Below are 23,185 nucleotides of genomic sequence, written 5' to 3' on the forward strand. Positions count from 1 at the left end.
AAGAGAGAGAAAAACTGCCCAAATAAACTTTGGAGGTGATTCTCAAAAGGAAAATAACTGCAGAACAAACCATTTGCCATGGAGAAAAGAAGAGGGGAAATGTTTCTCCTACATCCCCTCATGGGCAAGGGTTTTTCCTGTTTGTTTTACATTTCAGATTCAGGTCTTGGGCACAGAACTGGCAGAATTCTGACACAACAAGAACCAAGGAAGTGAAATCTGATAGAGATTGTTTAAAACTCTTTTAGCCTAATTTTTGTGCTGGGCACCCACATCTCCATCTGAAGTCACTTGAGGACTTGAAAAATCGGGCCTTTGAGATTTTTTCTATTAACACCTATTTAACTCAAATGCCTGACAGACACTTGGGAGAAAAACTCTCTGAGTGAAAGCTTCTGCTGCCCCCTCACCTTTAACTGATGGCTGAAAATGCTCCCACTCTAGCTGTCCAGTCCTCCAAGGAGTTCTCTAGCAAAACTAAAAAAAGACAAGACCTGATATTCTCCATATTTCTAAAGAACCAAAGAACCCAAGCAGAATTTTAAAAGATTCAGGCCTTCTTTGTCCATCTTAAAGCAACAAGAGACAAACACAGTTTGTTTCCCCCTTCACAAGTCACCTTAAACCCAATAGCAGCAAGTAAGGTGTGAACTCTCTTCCTGCCCACCCCTCTCCTCCTCAGGGAGGTGTGAAGTCAGAAGCTCCCTCAGTAGCCACATCCTTTTCGATACAGTGGAAGACAGAAATAGCACAATAGAGCGGCAAAGGACCTCAGAGACCGAGCTCCCCGCAGAAGCTAGCGGAGACCACTCCAGACGGCAATGTTAGGGCTTACAAGGCCAGGCCGTGAAACACACACTCAGCTGGAGTCCGTTATTTTTAAACACTTAAGAGATTTTAGCTCTGACATCGCTTGGTAACAAAGACCTAGATCGTCAGACTTCTTTAGGCTCTTAACTTCCAATGGAACCTTTGAGGATCTGAGCCAAAGTTTTTGCCTGGGAATTTCCTTGTTTTGCTTTTTTAATACAAAATAGAAGACCAATGTGAAGCTCAAACTCCACAGAGGCTCTGCCTCTCCCTGGCTCTCATTAAAAGCTCTGCCCCCAACTGATTTGTTGTTGCTGCTGGAGGTGGATTCTGGGTTGGGTAGGTCACTCCATGCACTCAGCATTCGCTGATCAGTAACACGAAGAACTCAGCAGGTTTGGATTTCATCTTCCTCCCAGTAGAACTCTGGGCTTTATTCACACTGGTTCAGCGTAATGCGCCAGTGGTGGTAGTTGTACTGATGCTCTTTGTGGCTCTTAAAGCTCTTAACAGAGGACAGCAAGTAGCATTAGCACCATTTTTCCAGTGGGGGAATAGACACAGAACTGACGTGACTTGCCAGTCACCCAGCGGCAGAGCTGAGAAAATCAGCCAGATCTCCTGACTCCCAGCCCAGTGCCCTCACCGCTGGACCTGACTTGTTACTCACACCGGTCCTGCATCGGTCTGCTCACAGTGGGTCAAAGGGTTGGCAGGTGAATTCCTAAGTCTTCCAAACCAAGCTCCTGCCTTACTCCACGGCCTCCGCTCCCAATGGAGATCTTGCTTTACGACTGCAGAATCCATCTCTGCAACGTTAGAATCTTCCCCAGCGACGAATGATACAGCAGCTCAACACAGGTTTGCTGTTTTCACTGGGGTGCAGCAATAGTTTATTATGCCACGTGAACACAAAGTGTTAAAGACACAGAGCTGCGCTTGATTCACTCCTATTTCAACAGTCAGATAAAGACAGCGATTTGCACATTTTCCCTTCTGCATGGTTGTAAACACCCAAACGGAAACTACCCCAGCTTCTTGGCTACAAATACCAAGTTTCAGACTGTCAGTCAGGACAGATCCCGTCTGAATATCACATCTTCTAAACTTCCCTACAGCTCCCCCCGCTTTAGGAATCTGTCTGGTCAGTCTTCTGTCGAAGACAGAGCTGGGCACTAACTAAACTGGTGTGAGAAATGTGCTGATACCCTGGAGGATAGGGATAGGATACAGAGGGACCTACGCAAATTGGAGGATTGGGCCAAAAGAAATCTGATGAGGTTCAACAAGGACAAGTGCAGAGTCCTGCACTTAGGACGGAAGAATCCCATGCACAGCTACAGACTGGGGACCGACGGGCTAGGCAGCAGTTCTGCAGAAAAGGACCTGGGGGTAACAGTGGATAAGAAGCTGGATATGAGTCAGCAGTGTGTCCTGGTTGCCAAGAAGGCTAATGGCATATTGGGCTGCATTAGTAGGAGCATTGCCAGCAGATGGAGGGAAGTGATTATTCCCCTCTATTCGGCATTGGTGAGGCCGCATTTGGAGTATTGTGTCCAGTTTTGGGCCCCCCATTACAGAAAGGATGTGGAGAAGTTGGAGAGAGTCCAGCAGAGGGTAACAAAAATGATTAGGGGGCTGGAGCACAAGACTTCTGAGGAGAGGCTGAGGGAACTGGGCTTGTTCAGTTTGCAGAAGAGTGAGGAGGGATTTGATAGCAGCCTTCAACTACCTGAAGGCGGGTTCCAGGGAGGATGGAGCTAGGCTGTTCTCAGTGGTGGCAGATGACAGAACAAGGAGCAATGGTCTCAAGTTGCAGGAGGGGGAGGTCTAGGTTGGACATTAGGAAAAAGTTTTTCACTAGGAGGGTGGTGAAGCACTGGAATGGGTTACCTAGGGAGGTGGTGGAATCTAGATCCTTGGAGGTTTTTAAGGTGCAGATTGACAAAGCCCTGGCTGGGATGATTTAGCTGAGGTTAGTCCTGCTCTGAGCAGGGGGTTGGACTAGACACCTCCTGACGTCCCTTCCAACTCTAATATTCTATGATTCTATGAAATAGGATGAAATTTAATAGTGGAAAGTGCCAGATCATGCATTTAGGGACTAACAACAAGAATTTCTGCTACAAGCTGGGGATGCATCAGTCAGAAGTGACAGAGGAAGAGAAGAACCTGGACGTATTGGTTAATCACAGGATGACTATGAGCCGCCAATGTGATGTGGCCGTGAAAAAAGCTAATGTGGTCCTTGGATGCATCAGACGAGGTATTTCCAGCAGGGATAGGGAGGTGTTACCTCATCTGGAATACTGTGTGCAGTTCTGTCCCACATGTTTAAGAAAGATGAATTCAAACTAGAACAGGTGCAGAGAAGGGCTAATAGCATAATCCACGGCATGGAAAACCTGCCTTATCAGAAGAAACTCAAAGAGCTTGGCTTGTTTAGCCTAACCAAAAGAAGGCTGAGGGGAGATATGATTGTTGTCTATAAATACATCAGAGAGATAAATACCAGGGAGGGAGAGGAATTATTTAAGTTCAGCACCAATGTGAACACGAACTAATGGATATAAACTGGCCATCAGGAAGTTTAGACTTGAAAATAGATGCAGGTTTCTAACCGTCAAAGGAGTGAAGGTCTGGAACAGCCTTCCAGGGGGAGCAGTGGGGGCAAAAAACCTAGCTGGCTTCAAAACTGAGCTGGACAAATGTATGGAGGGGATGATATGATGGGACAGCCTAGTTTGGCAATTGACTGATCTTTGACTACTAGTGGTGGATACGCCAATGGCCTGTGAAGGGATGGTAGATGGGCAGGGTTCTGAGTTACTACAGAGAATTCTTTCTTGGGTGTCTGGCTGGTGAGTCTTGCCCACATGGCTCAGGGTTTAGCTGACCGCCGTATTTTGATCGGGAAGGAATTTTCCCCCAGGGCAGATTGGCAAAGGCCCTGGGGGTTTTCGCCTTCCTCTGCAGCATGGGGCACGGATCACTTGCTGGTGGATTCTCTGTACCTTAAAGTCTTTAAACCATGATTTGAGGACTTCAATAACTCAGCCAGAGGTCAGGGGTCTATGACAGGAGGGGGCGGGTGAGGTTCTGTTGCCTGCGTTGTGCAGGAGATCAGACTAGATGATCATATTGGTCCCTTCTGACCTTAGAGTCTGAGTCTCATCTCTAGGAGTGCCCTTGATTTCTCTCCCAGAGGGACACATAGGACAGTCTACACAACGGCTGTGCACAGATCACCGGGCAGCTCACTCCAGCATCACACTGAGGTGGCCACTAGAGGACAAGTCAACCCCCCCTCTAAGCACCCTGCAGCACTCCCAGCCTGGTCCTGAGGCAGGATCCGCAGCATGGCAGGGCCTTGTGTGATGCCTGTGCCACTGGGCCAGCCCACTGCTCTGACACACTCCATAGATTTCCTGGCCCCTGTTCTCTCTCTTTCCACTGTGGGCCAAGTGCAGGGAGCGTGTGGCCCAGGCAGACCTCAGATCAAACAATCGCTGTCAATCAGCTGCCTTATTGCACCCCAGAGGTGGCTGCATGTGAGTGGTGGGCACAGTGGGCGAAGTGGCTCAGCCGGCCCAGCAAGCTTTCATCATATGAGGTACGGTAGAACCTCAAAGTGACGAACCCCTTGGGAATGGGGGTTGTTCGTAACTCTGAACAAAGCGTGACGGTTGTTCTTCCAAAAGTTTAAACTGAACATTGACGCCATACAGCTTTGAAACTTCATTGTGCAGAAGAAAAATGCTGCTTTTAACCACCTTAATTGAAATGAAACAAGCACAGGAACAGGTTCCTTACCGCGGCATTTTTTTTTTTTTTTAAACTTTCCCTTTATTATTTTAGCCATTTACACTGAACACAGCACGGTGCCGGATTTGCTTTTTCCGTCTCTACTGCTGCCTGATTGCGCGCTTCCAGTTCCTAATGAAGCGTGGGGCTGACCGGTTCGTTCGTAACTCTGGCATTCGTAACTCTTAGGTTCGACTGTATTTTCTCCAGGGCGTCGCAGGCGACCCAGTTTATAGCCCCAAGGACTTTCCATAAGCCTTGACTCAAAGTAAAAGAAACTCAGCTGGTGCGACAGCCCATTTGCCTCACGACTGGGTGGGCAGGGAGCTCGGCCACTCAGACGCTCCTCTCTGTCCACCCGGTAGCTGCTTTTATAGACTGGACCATCAGCCCGGCTTCAACCACCCCACCCCACCCTGGGGGGAGAGGCAGCTAGCTCCCTGCTTGCTCGGCTTGTGGCACGAGCCAGTCGGAGCAGCATGCAAGGTGCTTTGGGATCCTTCGGCTGCACTAGAAGTGATGAAGGTGGCTATTGTTGCTTTGCTCTATGTCGCTACGGAAAGGCTGCCCTGAGCCGCTAAGGCCTGGAGCTGGAGTCAGCTTCCTCTGCTGGAAGGGAACGTGGGTACTCTGGCTCTTCTGCTCTGTTCCCCTCCCTGGAGTCGTCCCCAGGCACCGTCTCGTCCTGGGGACCGACAGAGAGCTCCTGACGGCAGGGCGGGGGGTTGTTCCCAGCAGACTCGTCCTGGTGCACCATCACCTGGGCAGGGCAGCCCAGGCCGGAGCTGACAGAGGCCTGGCTGAAGTCCTGGCAGCTGTCCCGGACCCGCAGGATGTATTTGTGTAGCACGCTGGCCCCCTGCAGAGGGCTGGAGGGGGCAGAGCTGGTGGGCAGGCGGCGATGCAGGCGCTTCACCTCCGAGTGCAGGCGGGACACCGACTTGTTCAGCTCCGTGATACGGGTCCCCAGGTCTGTGAACCGAGCACAGTCACAGCGAGGGCAGGGCAGGGCTACGGGGAGAGCCAGCCCGGCCTTGCACCCGCAGCAGCTAAGGGGGACAGGCCCACCGGTAACAGGCACGCGGCCCTACCAGCAGGGGCCAAAGGCATCCTGGCGCATCAGGGGCAAGTCTGGCTTTACGGGTCCGATTCTGATCTCAGCTACGCTGGGGGAACTGGAGTCGCTCCACTGAGCTCAGCGCTGCGGCTCTGGTTTTACACTGGGGGAACCGGAGTCGCTCCACTGAGCTCAGCGCTGCGGCTCTGGTTTCACACTGGGGGAACTGGGAGCCCGATCCGGGTTGCATCAGTTTGTCAATACTGGAAACATTTCCTCCCTCAGCGCTCAAGAGCATTCATGAGATTCAGGGATCCCCATCTCTGCCCCCTAGACCCACCCACGTGCGGAGCTGGCTCTTGAGGCGGGCGGGCGAGCAGCGTAGGCCCCCTGGGCTCCAACTTCCAGACGCCGCTGTCCTTCGGCCCCGTCGGTCACCCGCATGGGCCTTCCGCAACATAGTGCCGACCACTACCGCCTGAGCTAGAGGAGCGACGCCACTGAATGGCAGCAGTAGTAGGCCATTATCCTTCAGGGAAACAGCCACTAGCAGGGGATATGTGCCACATTTTGCCGGTGTGTGACACCTGCTTCCTCCTGACCCTCGTCCTTCCCCCCCACTTCCCACCTTCCTTTCCCAGTGACCTGCCCCAGCACTGTATTATGGGGTCACAGTCAAGCCCCCCGTGTTTGCTGGAGGGGAAGGGGGGGCGCTTTCCAGAGCTACCCATTAGCGTCATAGAGTTTAAGGCCAGAAAGGATCACTAGGTCACCCTGCTGGGTATCGCAGGCCCCCAGGAGCATGCCCAGAAATGTAACTTTGACCCCTTTCAGAGGGGTTATGTTCTGTGCTGCATCTTTCCCCCCACCCCGGCAGGAGCTCGCCCTGCCCTGGGGCTGGAGGAGTTCTGTGCCCCTGATAATGACTGGGGGGAGGGGGAGGGGGGACCCTGCTTGCCCGCCCCTGCTGCAACCTACCAGCCCCTCCCAACAGCACACGCTAAACCCAGCAGCCGAAGGAGGGGCAGAGCATCACAGCCCCCAGCCTCCTCGACTAGCCGTGCCACGGGCGGAGAACAGCCGGACCGAGGGGCGCCCGCGCCCCAGGCCCCCCCAGCGGCAGGTTTACCTCTCCTCCTGCTCTCCTCGAACTCCCCCCTGGCCGTGTCAATGTAGCGCCGCACCAGAGCCTGGATCACCTGCTGCCGATAGGAACGGCAGCTCTCTCCGCGCAGGCAGACGTCCTGCAGGGCAGCGTTGGCCTGGAGAGGTTGGGAAGCAGAGTTACATGGGCGCCAGGGACCGGCAGGGCTTAGCGTTCGCCTGGCACTTTGCAATGCAGTAGTGGGGCCTCTCCCCTCTTCACGCAGGGTCTGGACAGGCAGAGGGAATTCTGGGAAGCCTTTCTCCCCTCGCTATCCCAGGACACGGCTGGACACCAAAGCCCGGCCTGGGTCCTGCCATTACCAGCGAGCCGCAGGTGTTGAGAAGACGTTGTTTGTGACAGATCCGGGGAAGCACAAGCCTGAGGATAAAGCGGCCTCGCCGCCAAAGTAGCTTCCCCCTGGGCTCATTCTGCAGATAGACAGATGGACGGGGAACTTACGATGGTGGGAATCGGGGGGTCACCCTGTTGTCGCTTGGGTTTGGAGCAGCAAACGAACCGGACGATGCCCCTGGGGAAGGCAGAAGGACACGTCAGTGACGGACAGCCAGCCCTGGGACGCCAGGTTCAAATCTGACTCCAGATCCAAATGGAGCCGAAATCCGAGCTCAGTGTCTGGTTCTGGCCCAATAGAGAGAGAATGCTCGGATCTGAACCGCTCCAGAATTCAGGGGGACTCTTTAGGGGTCAGGCCTATCAGTAGGGATTTTATCCCCTAACTTTTAACCCTGAAAGATACCAAGCCACGGCTCAGCAGCATCTGAGATGGTCTGCTAGCCCCCACGGCACAGCAACGAGCCTTTGAGCAACCGCCCTGGGGTTTCTAACGCAGGCAAGAGTCAGTGGGCAGCAGCTGGTGTTTTCCATTATCGATGCAGCCAACACTTCCCCCTCTGGCTGCTGGGACACGGGCACTGAGATGCACAACGGGATCAGCGCGCTCTGTAGACACAGACAGACAGGGCCAAAAGTCACCCCAAGAGGAGTCGGTCCAGGGGAAGGCTGAGCGCCCAGCGCCGCACAGGTCAGGTCTGGCACAGCGAATGCGGGAGGGAGGTGACATAGGAACGCCCGATACGGGACGGATACTGCCTTCAGTTCTGGTGTCCACCTTTTAAAAGGGACATTGGAAAACGGGAGAAGGGGTGGAAAAGACAGACAAATGCTTCGGGGCTTGGTGAAAACGGCTCACAGCGAGAGAGACAGCTCCCTCTGGTTTTAGCTGACCAAAGAGAAGGAGGAGAGGCAACTTGATGACAGTGTGTAATTACCTACCCAGGGAGAAAACACCACGTACAAAAGGGCTCTTTAATCTAGCCAAGTAAGACAGGAAAAGAACCAAGGGCTGGAAACTGGCGCCAGAAATTTTCCAATTAGAAATAAGGCCCAAATGTTTAACGGTGCAGGTGATCAACCACTGGGACAAACTCCCAAGGGAAGTGGAAGATTCTCTGTCTCACAGTGTCTTCCGATAGGACCAGAGGCCTTTCTGGAAGGCGCTGTGGTGAAACACAAGTTAGGTGACTGGGTGAAAGCCTCTGTCCTGTACCATATACAGCTGTTTCCAGCAACCGGTCAGTGGGCTGGCGCCAGTCTGTGAAATCTCCCTTACACAGTTAGGAAAACTGCAAGTCAGTCCTGGTCTCCAAATGGCTGAGAAACACAGCCATACAGGAGTCAGACTAGATGATCTCATGTTCTCTTCCGGTCTTAAAATGTAGTAATATGTGAATCATCTCCCCTGACCCACTGCACTAAGGGACTGGCTTTCACACTCCTGCACTCCTGCGTTATTTCCTTTCTTTAAATCTTGTCCAGGTCTCCTCAGGAGAACTGGTCGACAAACCGCTAGGTACGTTTTGAGAAACGTTTCCAAAGAAAAAAAAATATTTTACTTGAAAGTCCTCATGAAAACTTTCAAAATGATCCAACTTTTCTACAAAAAAATGAAAACAGAAAAAGCAATTTTTTTTTCACTTTTTTCCCTTATCCTTTTCATAGAATCATAGAAGATGAGGATTGGAAGGAACCTCAGGAGGTGTCTAGTCCAACCCCCTGCTCAAAGCAGGACCAACCCTGACTAAACCATCCCAGCCAGGGCTTTGTCAAGCCGCAGCTTAAAAACCTCTAAAAATGGAGTTTCACCACCTTTTGCCACTGAAGAGGGAGGGAAAGGGAGACAAAGGGGAAAAACCAGTCAGCAAAAAACCAAAACCTTTTCAGTTTTCTGGTTTTCATATTTTTTGGGGGTCAAAAAATCTGAAAAAACTTCTTTAAAATAAACCTTAATCTTTTCCTCAAAACTTTTCATTGTTGAAAAATAGGGTATTTGGGGTTGAAAATAGATTTGACCAAAACAATTTCAGCCCGCTCGGTTCGTAAGTGACTCTCTTTGCAAAGCAGCTGATCCCACAGGATGTCATTAAGGCCATGGATGAGGACTCAAAAGATGTGGGTTCAATTACCGGCTCCTCCGCAGACACCCCCTTTCCCCCCCGTGTGACCATGGCAAGTTATTTCAGCCCTGTGGCTCGGTTTCCCACTGGTACAATGGGGATTATCTTTCCCTACCTCACGGGACTGAGCTGACTAATGACTCGGAGGCGCCCATGTGCTACAGGGACTCCTTGCCAACACGCCCGGAGCGGGCGGCGGAGCTGACGTCACCTGACTGAGTAGAAGAGAGACTTCAGCGTCGGGATGACGTTAAAGGGCACGGGCAGCGTCAGGCCCTCCCTGAAGTAGGACAGGTAGAGCTTGGAGCGGGCGAACTTCCATTCCACGTCTGCATCGTCCTGCAAAGCGCACGGGGGAAAGCAAGTCGTACCGCACGCTGGGATTGATCCCGCCGTCCACGTTTGCCCCCAGCCCCACTCCCCCAGAGCACGGCCAGCCGGTCCCGTGACCCGAGCTAACGCCACTGGGCCCCAGCTTTGGTGCCATAGAACGAGTGAAACGGTATTTAACCAGGGGTGTCGGCTCACCGGGGGGGCAGAGGGACGGTTCCACCGCTGGGGAGAGCCGTGGGGCCGAGGCTCTGGGAAGGTGGCTAGCTCGGTGGGGACAGGACTTGTGGGCATCCCAGGCATTTAGCTAGCGGGAGCAATGTGTCCCCAGCTGGTGGGTGGGACCTGGTCCGCTTGAGGACACCACCCAGCACCCACCCACCCTTCCCCGGCACGCGCCAGCCATTGTGACGCAGCCGGTTCCCTCAGTGCCGGTGACAGAAAAGGGCTCTCAAACAAAAGGACACACGCTGGGATCCGGGGGGAGACCGGGACTGCTGCGAGAGCTAAAGCCGTGCCCAGCGCAGGGTCATCAGCCCAGGGATTTGTACCGACCCGCTGCCCAGCGGGGAATTTCTCCCTTGTTCGGCACCTTTCACCCCGAAGGGTCCCCAGCGTGTGTGTGTGTGGAGGGAGAAATGCAGCCACTTCTGGGGTGGGGGAGCCTCGGCCCTCTCGCCGGTGCACAGCAACCCTACACACAACGGGGACTGTATCACCATGGGGATTTGCGGGGAAGAAACAGCCTGTCCAGTAAGAAGGGAGATCTAGGGCAGGCCGAGTGGAACGGCCCCAGGGCAGGTGATTTTCACAGCCAGGCGGGTGCCGCTCGCCTCCGCCCTCGCCGGGTCCCAGCACACGTCAGCGGGGAGGAACAGGGAGAAGAGACGCCGCGTCAGAGGCTGCCCTGCGCTGCGGGGGTCGCTTTGTTCTGGGGCAGGAGGGCCTCACCTCGATCTTCTGGAAGGAGTTGGTGATCATGGCGATCAGCATGTTGAGGAGGACGATGACCATGACGATGGTGAAGATCCCGTAGAGGGCCCGCCCCACGGACTCAGCCACGAGGTAGCGGGGCATGTCCACCGCCTGGTGCTCCTCCATCCCGAACATGGTCCAGAACAGGAACCGGAACGTCTCATTGAAGCTGCCAGAAAGCAGGGGGTGGGGGAGCAGCCAGGAGCGGCGCCTGGTTACAAGCTGGCCGCGCCCCGTGCACGCGACAGACCCGAGCCTGACCCCCCTGATGTCCACAGCAGCACCCCTCAGGGCTGGGCTGTGTCAGTGAGATCTTCCTGGGCAAGTCCTAGGTCCTACAGGAGCCTTCGGGCGGGGGGGGACCCTGCTAACACCCGCCTGGGCCTGCAGGAAGGCAACCTAGCTTTTCACCCCGTTATTCCTCGATAAATCCCCAGTCAAGCCCTGCTCTGCCCCACGCCTTCCTGCAGCACCCGGGCATCCAAAACACGTGATCCCCTCCGAGTCAGCCTCCCCCCGGGGCACCGAGAGACGCCAGGGATCTCCCGGCTGGGGCAGCCAGGACCTTTGACCCTTTTGCTCAGCCTCACGCAGCACTTTCCAAAGCATCCGGCATGGCTCAGCCCTGCCCTGGTGGCTCCCTTCCGCCCCCCTGGTTTGGCTGGCCCTTGGGATGCTCTGAGAGAGGCCTGGCTGCACCCGGCCATACCTCCCCAGCCGCCTGGACTCCTGGTAGTAAACGTAGGTGTTGTTGAGGCCACACAGGAACGCCGTGAAGATGATCATCAGGATAAACATGAACCTGTGCGGGGGGGGGCGGGCAAAGCGCAGAGATCAGAGCGGCAGGTAGCCCGGGGGCCTGGCCAGCAGGACGCTGGTCTGATGAGCCCTGTTCTTAGCAAGGATGTGTCCCGCCGATAAAACCCACCACTGCCTCTGCCCAGTGCCGGCAAAGTCCCAGCCAGCCCATCGCCCGCACGGCCCGTTCGGACGACAAAGAACTCATTCAGGTGCCGTGGGAAGCCTGCCTCCCCACGTGCCGGCAGCTACATGGGTGGAAGCCTTGCCCTTGCGCTGCCTGTACCAGGGGCAGGCTGACACCGGGATTTGAGGCTGGTTTTTTCCCACACTGGCATAGCTCCGTCAAGCGAAGTGTAGACCGAGCCCAGGGATGGGGCCACAGGATACTGCCAGGGCAAGAGGGGGCAACAGGAACGCAGCTGCCTGTGTATAATACGGGGTGCCAGCCCCCCAGGCAGCTTATTCCCCCAGGACAGCCTGACGCCCAGCTGGAGGGACAATTCCCTACGTGAACTCAGGCCGCGAGGGGCTCAGGTCGCAAAGCCAACACGGCATTCTGCTGGGCCACCACGGTCCTATTCCTCATCCGACCCTTAGCCCCTGCCCTGCACCGCCAGCGCTTTGTGCTACACAAGCCGGGCAGGGCCCAGCTCGTGACATCCGCGAGAGCGGACAGCGGGTAGCACCGCCTAGGATCAGACCCCTGGCGCGGGACGTTCAGGCCCCCACGGCCCGGCCCCACCCTCCAGCCCCATTGGGTGACGGTCTGACGGGGGCTGCAGGGTGGGAGGCGATCCCCCCGGTGAGGAAGGGGGGGCAGAGGGCAGAAGGGAGGCCGTCCTGACCGGATCATGTCGCCAATCATCTTCCCGATGGAGATCTGCAGGGTGCCCAGGAACTCGTGGGCGGGGAGGATGTAGGTCAGGCGGGTGAAGCTCAGCATGCTGGTCACCGCGAACAGCACCTCGGCGACGAACTGGGGGTCTTCAGGGTGCCACTCGTGCCGTCCTGCACACGGGGAGAGGGACTCAGAGACACAGGGCTGGGGGGGGGGAGAGACTTCGTCGTGAGGCCTAGTGGATAGAGCACTGGGGCTGAGGACTGTGCCTGGCGCCATCACTGGCCTGCTGGGCGAGTCCCTGCCCCGCCCCGTGCCTCAGTTTCCCCATCTGTAAAATGAGGATAATGACCCCGACTTGTTGTGAAAGGCCATAAAACTCCCATAAAGCAAACTCTGCCCGCCGGGCGGGCTCCTTCTCCCCCTCTCTCCCACCAGTGCTTTGCCAGCAAGAAACAATCACAACCACCCAAGCATCACCAGCCCGGTCTGGCTCTTATCCCTGCGTGCGGGATTCCCACCCAGAGATGCTGCCACTTCGCCCCCTTGGGTAACAGCCTGACATGGACCCTGCTGGCGACGGGAGAATTTCCTGGTTCATTCGCCCGGGCGATATTTTACCGCATTGTATCGCTCGCGTGTTATTTGGTAAATGCTGCTTCTGTGATAGCATCAGTGAATACAGGGAGGGGCCGTGTTCTCAGAGCGCCGCTTGGGCAGGGAACTGATGGATTCCCAAGGTCTGAGCCAGGGGGATCCCAGTCTGATCTCCCGTCAAACACGGGCTAGAGACCTTCCCGGAGCCAGTCACTTGCGGCTGAAAGTGCTGCTTGGGGTCTGGAAGGCTCTGCAGGGAAGGAAACATCCGGCCGCGAGCTAGAAAGGGAAATCTTTCAAAGCAGGGCATGGGAGGTTGCACAGAGGCGATGGGACGGCTCGCGCAGCTGGGGAAAATAATCCAGACAGCTGCAAAACCCACCAGCACAGACTGGCCTCCCGGCTGGTAAGAGGCCAAGAAGCGAATAGGCCACAGAGAGGGGTCTCTGCGGGGCAGGGTGGGGGAAAGCAGGGCCGTGCAGAACCCACTTCATGGACTAACAGAAGCCCCCAGGCCGCAGGGCTGTCAGAGCAACGCTAGACGCACGGGGTGAGAGGAACGGGCCAGCCAAGCAGCTGGAAGGGGCGGAGGGACGCCGAGATCAGAGCCGGGGCACCCCTGCCGCGGCCGCTCACCAGCTTTGGTGAAGTAGTAGCACTCGGGCGAGGAAGGAGTGTCCAGGCAGTGGAGGTGGCCCCTCACGGCAACCATCAGGCGCAGCGCGAAGGAGGCCAGGTACAGGCTGAGGATGACGATGTCCAGGAAGTTCCACCAGTCCAGGAGGTAGCCACGCAGCCCATCGATCCACAGCTCCTTGCACTCGTGCCAGAAGAAGCCTGGGTGGGGCGAAAGGGCAAAGCGTGAGCACAAAGCTCTGGGCAGAGCTGGCTTCAGGTCCCCCTCTGCAAATGGGGGGAGATCGTCCTTCCTTCCTCCCCCTCTCGCCTGCCCCGCCCCTCGGCGCCGTCAGCTCCCGTTTGTGTTCGTACAGCACCTAGCACAGCGGGGTCCTGATCACAGCTGTGGTCTCAAGGGGCTTCCGCGCTAAAAGTCATGACGACTCCTAGCGATGCCCCACTGCGCCCCCTGAAATTCTCTCTGCCCCCCCGGGGTTCTCCCCCTTGAAAGATCTACAGGTCCGAGGCCCACCCAGTGCCCCATCTCGCCCCCATGGGGGGTTTCACCAGTGACTGCAACGGGGGCAGCATCCAGTCCTTTGTTCTCTTGGCCCATCCCCACAGATCGGAGCCTCCAGTCCTTCCCTGAATCCGCTCCCGCCTGCCTGTCCCCAGCAGCCCCCTGGGCACCAGCCGTAAAAAACAAAAACAAGCCAGAGAGCCCGTCACCTCCGCCGGGCGATTCCCTCTGGCGCTCATGGGAGGCTGCCGGCCTTATTGGCTCAGCTCAGCCCATTCCCCACGGGAGCGCGCAGGGCTAATTAATTATCCCATCGCCCTACGGCCAGGGAAATCATTCACCCAGCTGGTCTCTCCTCCCCGGGACCCGGCAGATTCAGACAGCGTTGCCCTGAGAGAGGCTTATTTCTCTCTCCCTGTCTATCTGCACGGAAACCTGCTGTCTCCGTAGGAGCGGAGAAGAGTTAAGGCCAAGATCCTCAGGGGACGGGATTCGCGACTGAAGATTATTAACAACCGCTGCCTCTTTGCTGGCTTCGCAGTTAGCAAGAGGGCTCGGTCCAGCTCCAGACAGGCCTGGGTCCCTTTAGGAACCACCACTAGACCCCTTCCTGTCTGCCCCAGCAGAGAAGCCAAGGAGAGGGAACTCCCCTTCACAGCTCTACAACCGGTCCTGCTGCTACGGGTTGGGATAGGGGTGTGGGGGGCCATGCATAGAAGGTGGGATTCCCTGGGGGTGCACATGGCTGGCACAGGGTCTAGGCACCCTACAAAGCCAATAACGGCCATCTGCTTCTCCTTGAATCCTGTGCTTCTGCCTAGGAGGACCGGTGTCCCCTGCCAGCACCCCTCCCTGCCAGGCTGTGGGGACAGACCGACTCCGTCCGGCTGCTCCTCCCCCACGACCCACCAGCCACCCAGACCATGTGCAAGGAGTTCTCCCACACGGTCTGATTGCGCCCCAGGAAGATCTCCCGCTTGCGTTCCAGGACCATGGACTCCACCAGCAGGAAGATGAGGAACCAGAGGTACGCAGCCGAGTGGAGGAGGAACTTGATCACCGGGATCTTCAGCATTTTGCCAACCTGCCAAGGGATGCACAGACAGCATCACGTCTCAGGAGCCCCACAGCTGCCAAGCCCTCCCCCCGCCTCTAAAAGGCAAAGACCTGCAGCCCCATGCTCCTCCAGGCCTGCACAGGGAACCATTGAAGTCACGGGGTGTCTGCACAGATGCAATGACTGCCTCCCCTTGGGTCATCAGCGGGGCTTGAACCCAAGACCTTCAGCACCACCGCACGGAGCTACCTTTGTGCTAACAAAGGGGCTCTATTAGCAAACAGCAATAGTAGGCTGTTACCCTACAACAAAGCAGCTGCTAGGGGAGGACGCAACACACACTTAGCTCATGTGTGATGCAAGGATCTCCCCAGGCAGATCAGGGACCAGTATGCAACATGCCGTTGAGCAAGGGGGAAGATTTTACCCTAAAACTCACTCTACGTGAGCATTTGCAGGGCTGGAACAATGGAGAATGAACTCAGAAGGGTCACAGATATGGTGGAGTTCAAATTCATGGGAGATGGGTGGACAATTCACACCCACACTCTGCTGTCTCAGCTCTAGGGAGGGAATTGCACAGAACTGCAATCAAGTTTGCACAGGTCAGACCTGAGGTCCCTCTAGCCCAGTCTCTGGTCTGTGAGTGTCCAACACCGGCTGCCCCAGAAGAAGGTGTCAGCACCCCGCAGCAGCAGATCTGGGAGAACCTGCCCCCTGGTTCTGTCCCACCACGGTCTGGAAGGCCGCTCACCCGCGACTTCGGGGCTATCCAATAAAGCAGGCTCAGGACGGGCATGGTGAGGAAGATGGAACAGGAGACAAAGAACTTCCAGAGGGTGTTGCTGCCGCGCCAGCCCGACAGGGTCCCGCACCAGATGGACGACAGCACTTGTTGGCAGATGGGATGGGCGACAAACTGCTCCGGAAGGACAAGAGGGGAGGAGATCAGTGGGTGGGGAACAAAAACGCTGGTAACCACTGGTAGCTTCCTATTGCCCCCTGCCCTTTCAACCCAAAGGGTCCCGGAGCCGTACGCAGACACTCTCAGTCCCTAAGGAGCCGTCACCTACCAGTGACATGCAGCCACCTCTGGGGGCATTTAACCGCTGCATACCTGCACTACACAAGGGCTATGGGCAATCACACCTCCAAGTGATATTCGAGGGGGAATTTAGAAAGGAATGGTGCACCCTGAAACCAGGAGACTGGCGTTCACTCCTGACGCCCAGGGAGCCTTATGGGAAAGAGGGTGCCTGCAGTCATCCCACTGGTGGAACTCCCTGCTGCAGGGTGGCAGAGAGGCAAACATCCCAGCCAGCTTCAATAGAGGATTTGGCCCGTGTGGGTGAAATTCTCCCCAGTGCCATGATGCACCTGTTTGAACAAATATCTCCCTGAAGTAGAATCAGGGGGAGGTAAAAGTCCATGTATCCCCCCACCCCCTGACTCACATTGCGGAGGGATGATGACTGTATTAACCCGCATGCTGGGGTATTGGCTCAGGGCCGACCCAAAGGGGAGAGCGCCGCCTAGGGAAGCCAAATCCTCCCCGCTCCCTTCCTGGACTCACTTTCTTCTGGTCGTAGTTGACGGCCAGCCGGAGCCGGGCTAGGTTGGGGATGCCCTCCTCGAAGGCCTGGCTGTCCAGCTCCTCCTCTTCGCTGTCGCCCAGGTCGTTCAGTACGGCTGTCACCTCGCTCTGGTTACGGCACATCCCTAGCAGCTCGAAGGCGAACTCCTGACTCAGCAGCTCCAGGCTGAAGTACTCGGGCTGCAGGGGGAAGGGAGGGGCGGGGACGGGTGCGAGGGGACGGTACATGAGCTCAGGTCCCATCACCTGTCACTGCTGCAAGGGTTTTCCTCGTGCTCTTTGCCTCCGGTCTGCCACAGCTTTGCCCCCTTTAGTCGTGAAGGGTGATGTGCAGGGGGGCAGGACTAGGGCACCTCATGAGGTCCTTTCCAGCCCTACATTTCTATGATTGTATGACTGGCATCAAGAGGGCCATGCCTATGGACCCCCACCCATAACAGCACAGCAAGCAGGTGCTTGGAGAGCCACACATCTAAATACACAGAATTAACTGGTGGAACTCCCTGCTGCAGGGTGGCAGAGAGGCAAACATCTCAGCCAGCTTCAATAGAGGATTTGGCCCGTGTGGGTGAAATTCTCCCCAGTGCCATGATGCACCTGTTTGAACAAATATCTCCCTGAAGTAGAATCAGGGGTAGGTAAAAGTCCATGTATCCCTCCACCCCCCGGCTCACATTGCGGAGGGACGATGACTGTATTAAACCCCCAGGGTCCACATTCGGAGCTGGAAGAAGCAGGGGTAATGCCACTGAAGCTCGGCATGTTGCACCTGCCCACACCAGACGCCTGTCCTCGCTCCCTGCAGAGCCGTCACCCCCGGGGAGGCAGACCCCTGTTTTCTGAGCGCGGCACAGCTGCTGCCCGCAGAACAAGGACGGACATAGGGGAACCGAGATCCCGGCCTCAGCACGGAGGCTGCGGAGAGTCTAACCTTGAACTCCGGCTCGTTGCAGGAGAGGCGCTGCAGCTCCCGGCTGAGTTTGAAGGCGGTCAGCATAGCGTCCTCGCTGGCAATGGAGAGGTAGGCCCGGCTGGCAATGCCCTTGTAGGTGTTGATGCGGGAGAGGGAAAACTTGAGCAGGTCGTATTTGCGGCCGTTGCTGCACTCCAGGCAGGCACAGGAGACCTTGTGGGGCCTGGCAATGGCGTGGCCTTTCTTCATCAGCATGTCCACGATCTCGTAGAGGTCCTTCTCGCAGGCCAGGGTGAGCGGCGTCACGCCGGGGGCGAAGCGGGAGTTGTCGATGGCCTGATCGAAGAAGGCCAGGGAGAAGGACTTGATGTCCATCTTGATGCTCTTCTCCTGGTCCAGCCGGTCCAGCAGCATCTTCACCACCGGGGGCTGGTTGGTGTCCACGGCCACCAGCAGGGCCTCGTGGATCTGGCGGAAGTCAAACTTGACGTAGCGCAGCAGGGCGCCGGCGATCTCCTGGCTGCCCGTGCGGATGGCCAGGTTGAGGGCGTCCCGCCACGCCCGGTCCTCGCCGTCGGCCTGCTGCTGCAAGACCCCGTCGCTCGCCTGCAGCAGCTGCTGCACCTGCAGCAGGTTCCCCTCCCGGATGGCGTCCAGGAGCTGGCTGGGGAACTTCAGCTTCTTGTTGACTATTTCCCTCCAGTTGGGTTGCTGCGAGGGGAGACAGTCAGCAGGGCACTGTGCGGGGGCGTGTCTCTGCGTAACCCCAGGCTGAAGCCAGGGCTCTGCAGCTGGCGGGCTTACGGCACCCCTGGCAACCGGGCTGCTAGCCTCCGTGGAAAGGAACCTGCAAGCCCCCGGAGCCCGGGCAGGTTCCTTTCCCCTGAGCAGCGAAGCGAAGTGCTCGCCAGTTTCGCGCCTGCTACTCAATGAATAGCAGCCACGCACGGTCAATTTCACAGGCCCTTTGGCAAACTCCACATTCTGGAGGTTAGGAAATGAAATTTTTAGGGCTCTCCCGTTTGCTGGGAAATTTCAGTAAATTTGATTTCATTCCGAATCGGAACAAAACACCGAAATCTCCCTCCCCGTGAACCAAAATCCCTGACCTGGGGCCAGCTGCACCCAGGATTTCTGAGCTCCTGCTCCAGCCACTAGAGCACCTTTCCTCCCAGCGAGCAGCCCAGCACGCAGGAGTCCTGAATCTCAGTCCCCGGATTTAGCCGTGAGAGCACATCCCTCCCACTAGCAGTTAGTAGCATCCTGAGGTCTGCAGGGTGGTACGGCTGGAGAACCCATAAACTGATCTAATCTGGCTCTATCTGGCGCCCAGTGACGCTGGAGTGAAGTCACAGCTGCTCCATTGAGGCCTGCTGGGACGGTACTCGCTTACTACAAATCCCTGCCGTTGACGTAAGTCTGGTAAAGTTTGGTAAGCCGGAGAGCTAAAGGATTCTGGGAACAAGGCTCGTAGCACTAGACAGATTAGACGGCAAACCACTAAGAATACAGAACGTGCACTTGGCACGGATATGAGCCATGCATGTTCATCCAGGCCCCGTGCGTGTAGCTGTGCTGATGTGACAGACCAACGGGCATGGCCAGCCAATGGGCAGTTCGCCTAAGCGTGTACCCATGCAGGTTTGTAATGGTGAGTCTGGGACTGACTGACCCGGTAGAACAGCACGACATCAGGCGCCAGGGTGAATCAAATCATAAATAACCAGGATATGTTACATAGGGGCTAGCAGAGCATATTTCGGGGACGTGTGATTCCTTTGGGAAAAGGGTGTAAGTACTGGGGAATATCACATGCCACGTAGACATCCCAATTAACGTCCGAAGAGGGACTTTACAACCCAAGGGTGTCAGGGTAGCCGACACCCTACCACAGGGGACTATTATACAGATCAGGTACTAAAGACGAAGAACCAGAGGATCTTTGGTAGCCAAGACCTTGCTATGAGGGACTCAGAAAATAGACCAAGTGCCTGAAGGAAGAAGGAGAAAGAAAGAAAGAAAGAAAGAAAGAAAGACTTCACCTAGAAGTGATAGCTGCTTTGTTTGCTAATCAGGATACTAGCTGGGGCTAGCACAGTTACTGAGGGTTTATACCTGGGGAATTGAGGCTGATTAAGGAGAGGCATTGCATAGCCTTTTCTGTTTGCCGGGGATACCTGTTTTCCAATAAATAGCTTTGCATTGAAGAGATTGAATCCTAGTCTTCACTGGTATGGTTATGGGGTGCCCAGCTGTGGGTACGTGACTCGATCCCAGCTCAACAAGCCTATGGAATTATTCCACGGACGGGCGGGCGGACCTGAGAGCAGACCCAGCCTCTGCCCCTGGCTGTCACTTGGTTGGAGTCACCCAGCAGTGAACTTGGCTCAAGCTTATAGACTGGAGCCTCTGGCACCCAGTGGTCCTGTGCCAGGGGACTGGAGCTTTCCCTTCTGTCCCCATACCGCAGCCCTTGCCACCATGTGAGTGTTGTTATTTTTATTACATCCGTGCCAGCTGAGATCACGGCCCCACTGCGCTGGGTGCTGTACGTGCACACAGCAAGGGCCAGTCAAAGAGATTACAGCTTAAAGAGACAAGGCAGAGAGAGAGGACGCTGAAGTTTTATTCCTCCTCTCTCCAGATGGGGAATTGAGGCGCTGAGAGATTAAGGGACAGGCCCAAGGTCTTGCCCCAGGAGTCTGCGGCCGAGGCAAACTCCAGTTCGGAGTCTTGAGGTCTTGAGTCTTGAGTCTTGTGGGGAAACTCGGGTATGTTGGTATGTTGGAGCCGGGACGAAAACAATCTGCTGCTGGCTGGCAACCCCTTTCCCCATTGATCTTCCCTGCTTAGCATAACATAACACACGCACCGCCTGGGAGAAACTTGGTGGTGCTAACGAATTACCTGCTGGCTAATTAGCTCCCCAGGTTTCCGTGAGGACGCAAGATTGAATTCACAGCTTGGGTGTCTCACTGCGCCTCCACTGTATTGGTGCCAAATAGGTCTGGAAACCAGCCAGCAAGGCAGTGATGCTATTTAAAGAACAAAAAACAAGTGGGGGCTGGGTGATGGGCTGGGAAACAGCTGCTCAGATGGGCCTGGCCAGAGACAGCAGCAGCCTGAGGTGGGGAGAACGGCTCAGAGACTGTCTAGCCGGCATTCACAGTGGCAAAGAGCTGGGACAGCCCCTCTAGAGGCTGATCCACCTGAAGGATAACAGCCTACCACCTCTGCCAGCAAATGGAGTCACTCCTTTAGCTCAGGTGGTAAGGAGCTGTGCGGTGGCTCTGCTGTTCAAATCCTGCTGGGTGGGCGGGAGCCGGCTGCGTTCTGTGGTTCACATTTGTTTTCCTGGAGTGCTCACTTTGGGTGGGGGGGTGCTGCGGGAGCAAATTCCAGACTCGTACACGGGACTGTTTGAATCCAGGCACCTGATTGTGAGAGTGATGCTTAGCCAATCAGGCAAGAGAAACAATGCCGTGTGACGTCAGCACCCACGCAGAACTAATCAACTCAGCTTGGTAAATCGAACCTTTACAACGAACCAGCAGCAAAGGAACTGGGGCCGGAGAACCATCAAGGGGGTCACATTGGCTAATTAAGTGGTCCCAGAGATCAGAACAGGACTCGGGAAGTCAGCAGAGTTAGGTTCAGCGCCCGGCTCTGCAACTGACTCACTATGTGTTGTGTGGAAAATCACTGCCCTGCTCTGTGCCTCAGTTTCCCCATCTGTAAAATGGGGGGAACGATATTCCGAAAATGTCCGATCTAAATGGGCGATAGCAGCGCTACATAGAAACGTGGCCGGGGGAGATCACTTGTGCACTGTAATTAATTCAGCCTTTCAGGCTAGAAGGAACCATCACGATTATCTGCAGCAATAGACCCCTGACCTCTGGCTGCATGCCTGAAGTTCTCAAACCATGATTTCAAGCCATCAAGTTATAGAGAATCCACCATTTACTCTAGTTCAAACCAAGTGACCCGGGCCCCCTGCGGCAGAGGAAGGCAGCAGCGGCAACAACAACAACAAAAAACACCCAACAATTCAGAATCTCTGCCAGTCTGACCTGGGAGACACTTCCTTCCAGATCCCACATCTGGTGATCATTTAGACCCTGAGCATATGGGCAAGATCCACCCGCCAGACACCTGGAAAAGTCTGGTGGGGGAAGGACAGAGCTATAGTCTGGGACTGCAGTAAGGAATGGGCCATAGTCAGGGGGCAGCTGCTGAGGGTGGCTAAGCGGTTCATCATGATCTGAAGCACAAATGCACAGAGAGGAGTAGCTTTCCTGACAGCCCCTGACTTTCTCCAGTACCCTCAGCTTCCCTTGAGTGTGACTGATTCATATTTTCACCTCCCAGGTTTGGTGACTAACGGTAACGAAATACACCGGCAAAACATGTTCATTTTATATTTCTACAGACAGGATCCCAAGCACCTCGCAATGTAACATACAGCACCACTGAAATGTAGCCACTTCTGGGGTGAAGGGGGGCAGCTGAACCGAGCACAGTACAAGCGTGTGCGTCAGGGGGCGGGAGTTTTGGGATAAGGGTTCCCGAGCAAATCCCCGCCACTTGCAGACATTAATTCAAAGCACGTCACTAACATCAAATCATCAAAGCTCACTCCAGCACTGGTCAGTTCAGTGTCACCAGCCCCGTTTTAAAGATGGGGAGATTGTGGCGTAGGGAGAGAAGCGATTCAGCAGAAGAGATGGGATTAGAAAGCAGGAGTTCCTGGCTCCCAGATCACCTCACTGCACCCTCCTCTGCCCCCACCGGTCCTTAACACCCAGGCAGAACCGGCAAGATCCAGCCACACACAGTGCAAAGTCGGCAGCACCTTGGAAGGATGAAGGGCTGAAGACTGACGCTGGGGATTCGAGGGCCGGACCACGCCAGCTATAACTCCATTGAGGGATTGGTCTCTTGTGGTCTCAGACTTGGTCGACCCTCCCCGCATCCTCCCCGCCTCTCTGTTTCCCCCACTCCCTTTTTTAAACGCCCCAGGGCACTTCTTTAAAGGAACCCAAGGGGAAGGTGGGAATGCAGGGCCGGGGAACCCAGGCTAGAAGAGGGAGAAGTGGTCCCGGTCACCCAGCCAGCTCCACGCCCCTCCTCCCTGGTCCCACTGACCCCTTTGTGCCCCCTCCCCCAGTGCTTTTCCAGCTCCTGCCTCCCCCCAAGTTCTAAAGCAAGCCCTGGGCAGCTCTGAACAGACCATCAGTCTTTGCCAGCGCCTCCCCCGAGGGCTCATCCGCTCTGGTTCATAGGCCGCTGGCTGCTCCATAGACCCCTTCGTGGAGTTCTACAGCCCGCGGCAGGGAGAGCAGATGGGCCCCAGAGAGAAATAACGGTGAGCGAGAAGCACCTTAGCGAGTGATCTCCGAGCGCCGCCCGTGTGCCATAGCCAGGGGAGAACTGGGCGGGGGACCCTTCCTGAGAACAGCCAGCACCACGCTGCTCAGCCTTCCTACTGGGAGACTGATTTCCCCTGCTCCTGCTTGCTTGGAGGGTGACCCCCCCCCCAGGCACTGTGCGACTCCACCAGCACATGCAGGATAAGCAGGACCGGTCTCCCCACGGCTGGGCTGGTACAGAAAGAAGCCTGCCTGTTACTCACCATGCCGCTCTCCAT

General features: G+C 55.9%; 1 protein-coding gene across 1 annotated transcript; it reads right to left on the reverse strand.

Annotated features, from left to right (window-relative positions):
* Window positions 1-5,191: 5,191 nt before the first annotated feature.
* On the reverse strand, window positions 5,192-23,185 carry LOC137147188 (short transient receptor potential channel 2-like). Its single transcript, XM_067539054.1, has 13 exons — window positions 23,171-23,185; window positions 17,554-18,246; window positions 16,602-16,802; window positions 15,783-15,947; window positions 14,881-15,055; window positions 13,470-13,670; window positions 12,244-12,406; window positions 11,307-11,399; window positions 10,574-10,766; window positions 9,504-9,631; window positions 7,278-7,347; window positions 6,801-6,933; window positions 5,192-5,586 (listed from the first exon to the last, which is right to left on the reverse strand). The coding sequence occupies exons 1-13, from the start codon at window positions 23,183-23,185 to the stop codon at window positions 5,192-5,194; spliced, it is 2,625 nt and encodes an 874-aa protein (XP_067395155.1).

Source organism: Emydura macquarii, unplaced genomic scaffold, assembly GCF_026122565.2.
Source record: "Emydura macquarii macquarii isolate MOO-44397 ecotype Brisbane River unplaced genomic scaffold, CSIRO-AGI_Emac_v2 contig_509, whole genome shotgun sequence".
In the NCBI taxonomy this organism is placed as follows: domain Eukaryota; kingdom Metazoa; phylum Chordata; order Testudines; family Chelidae; genus Emydura; species Emydura macquarii.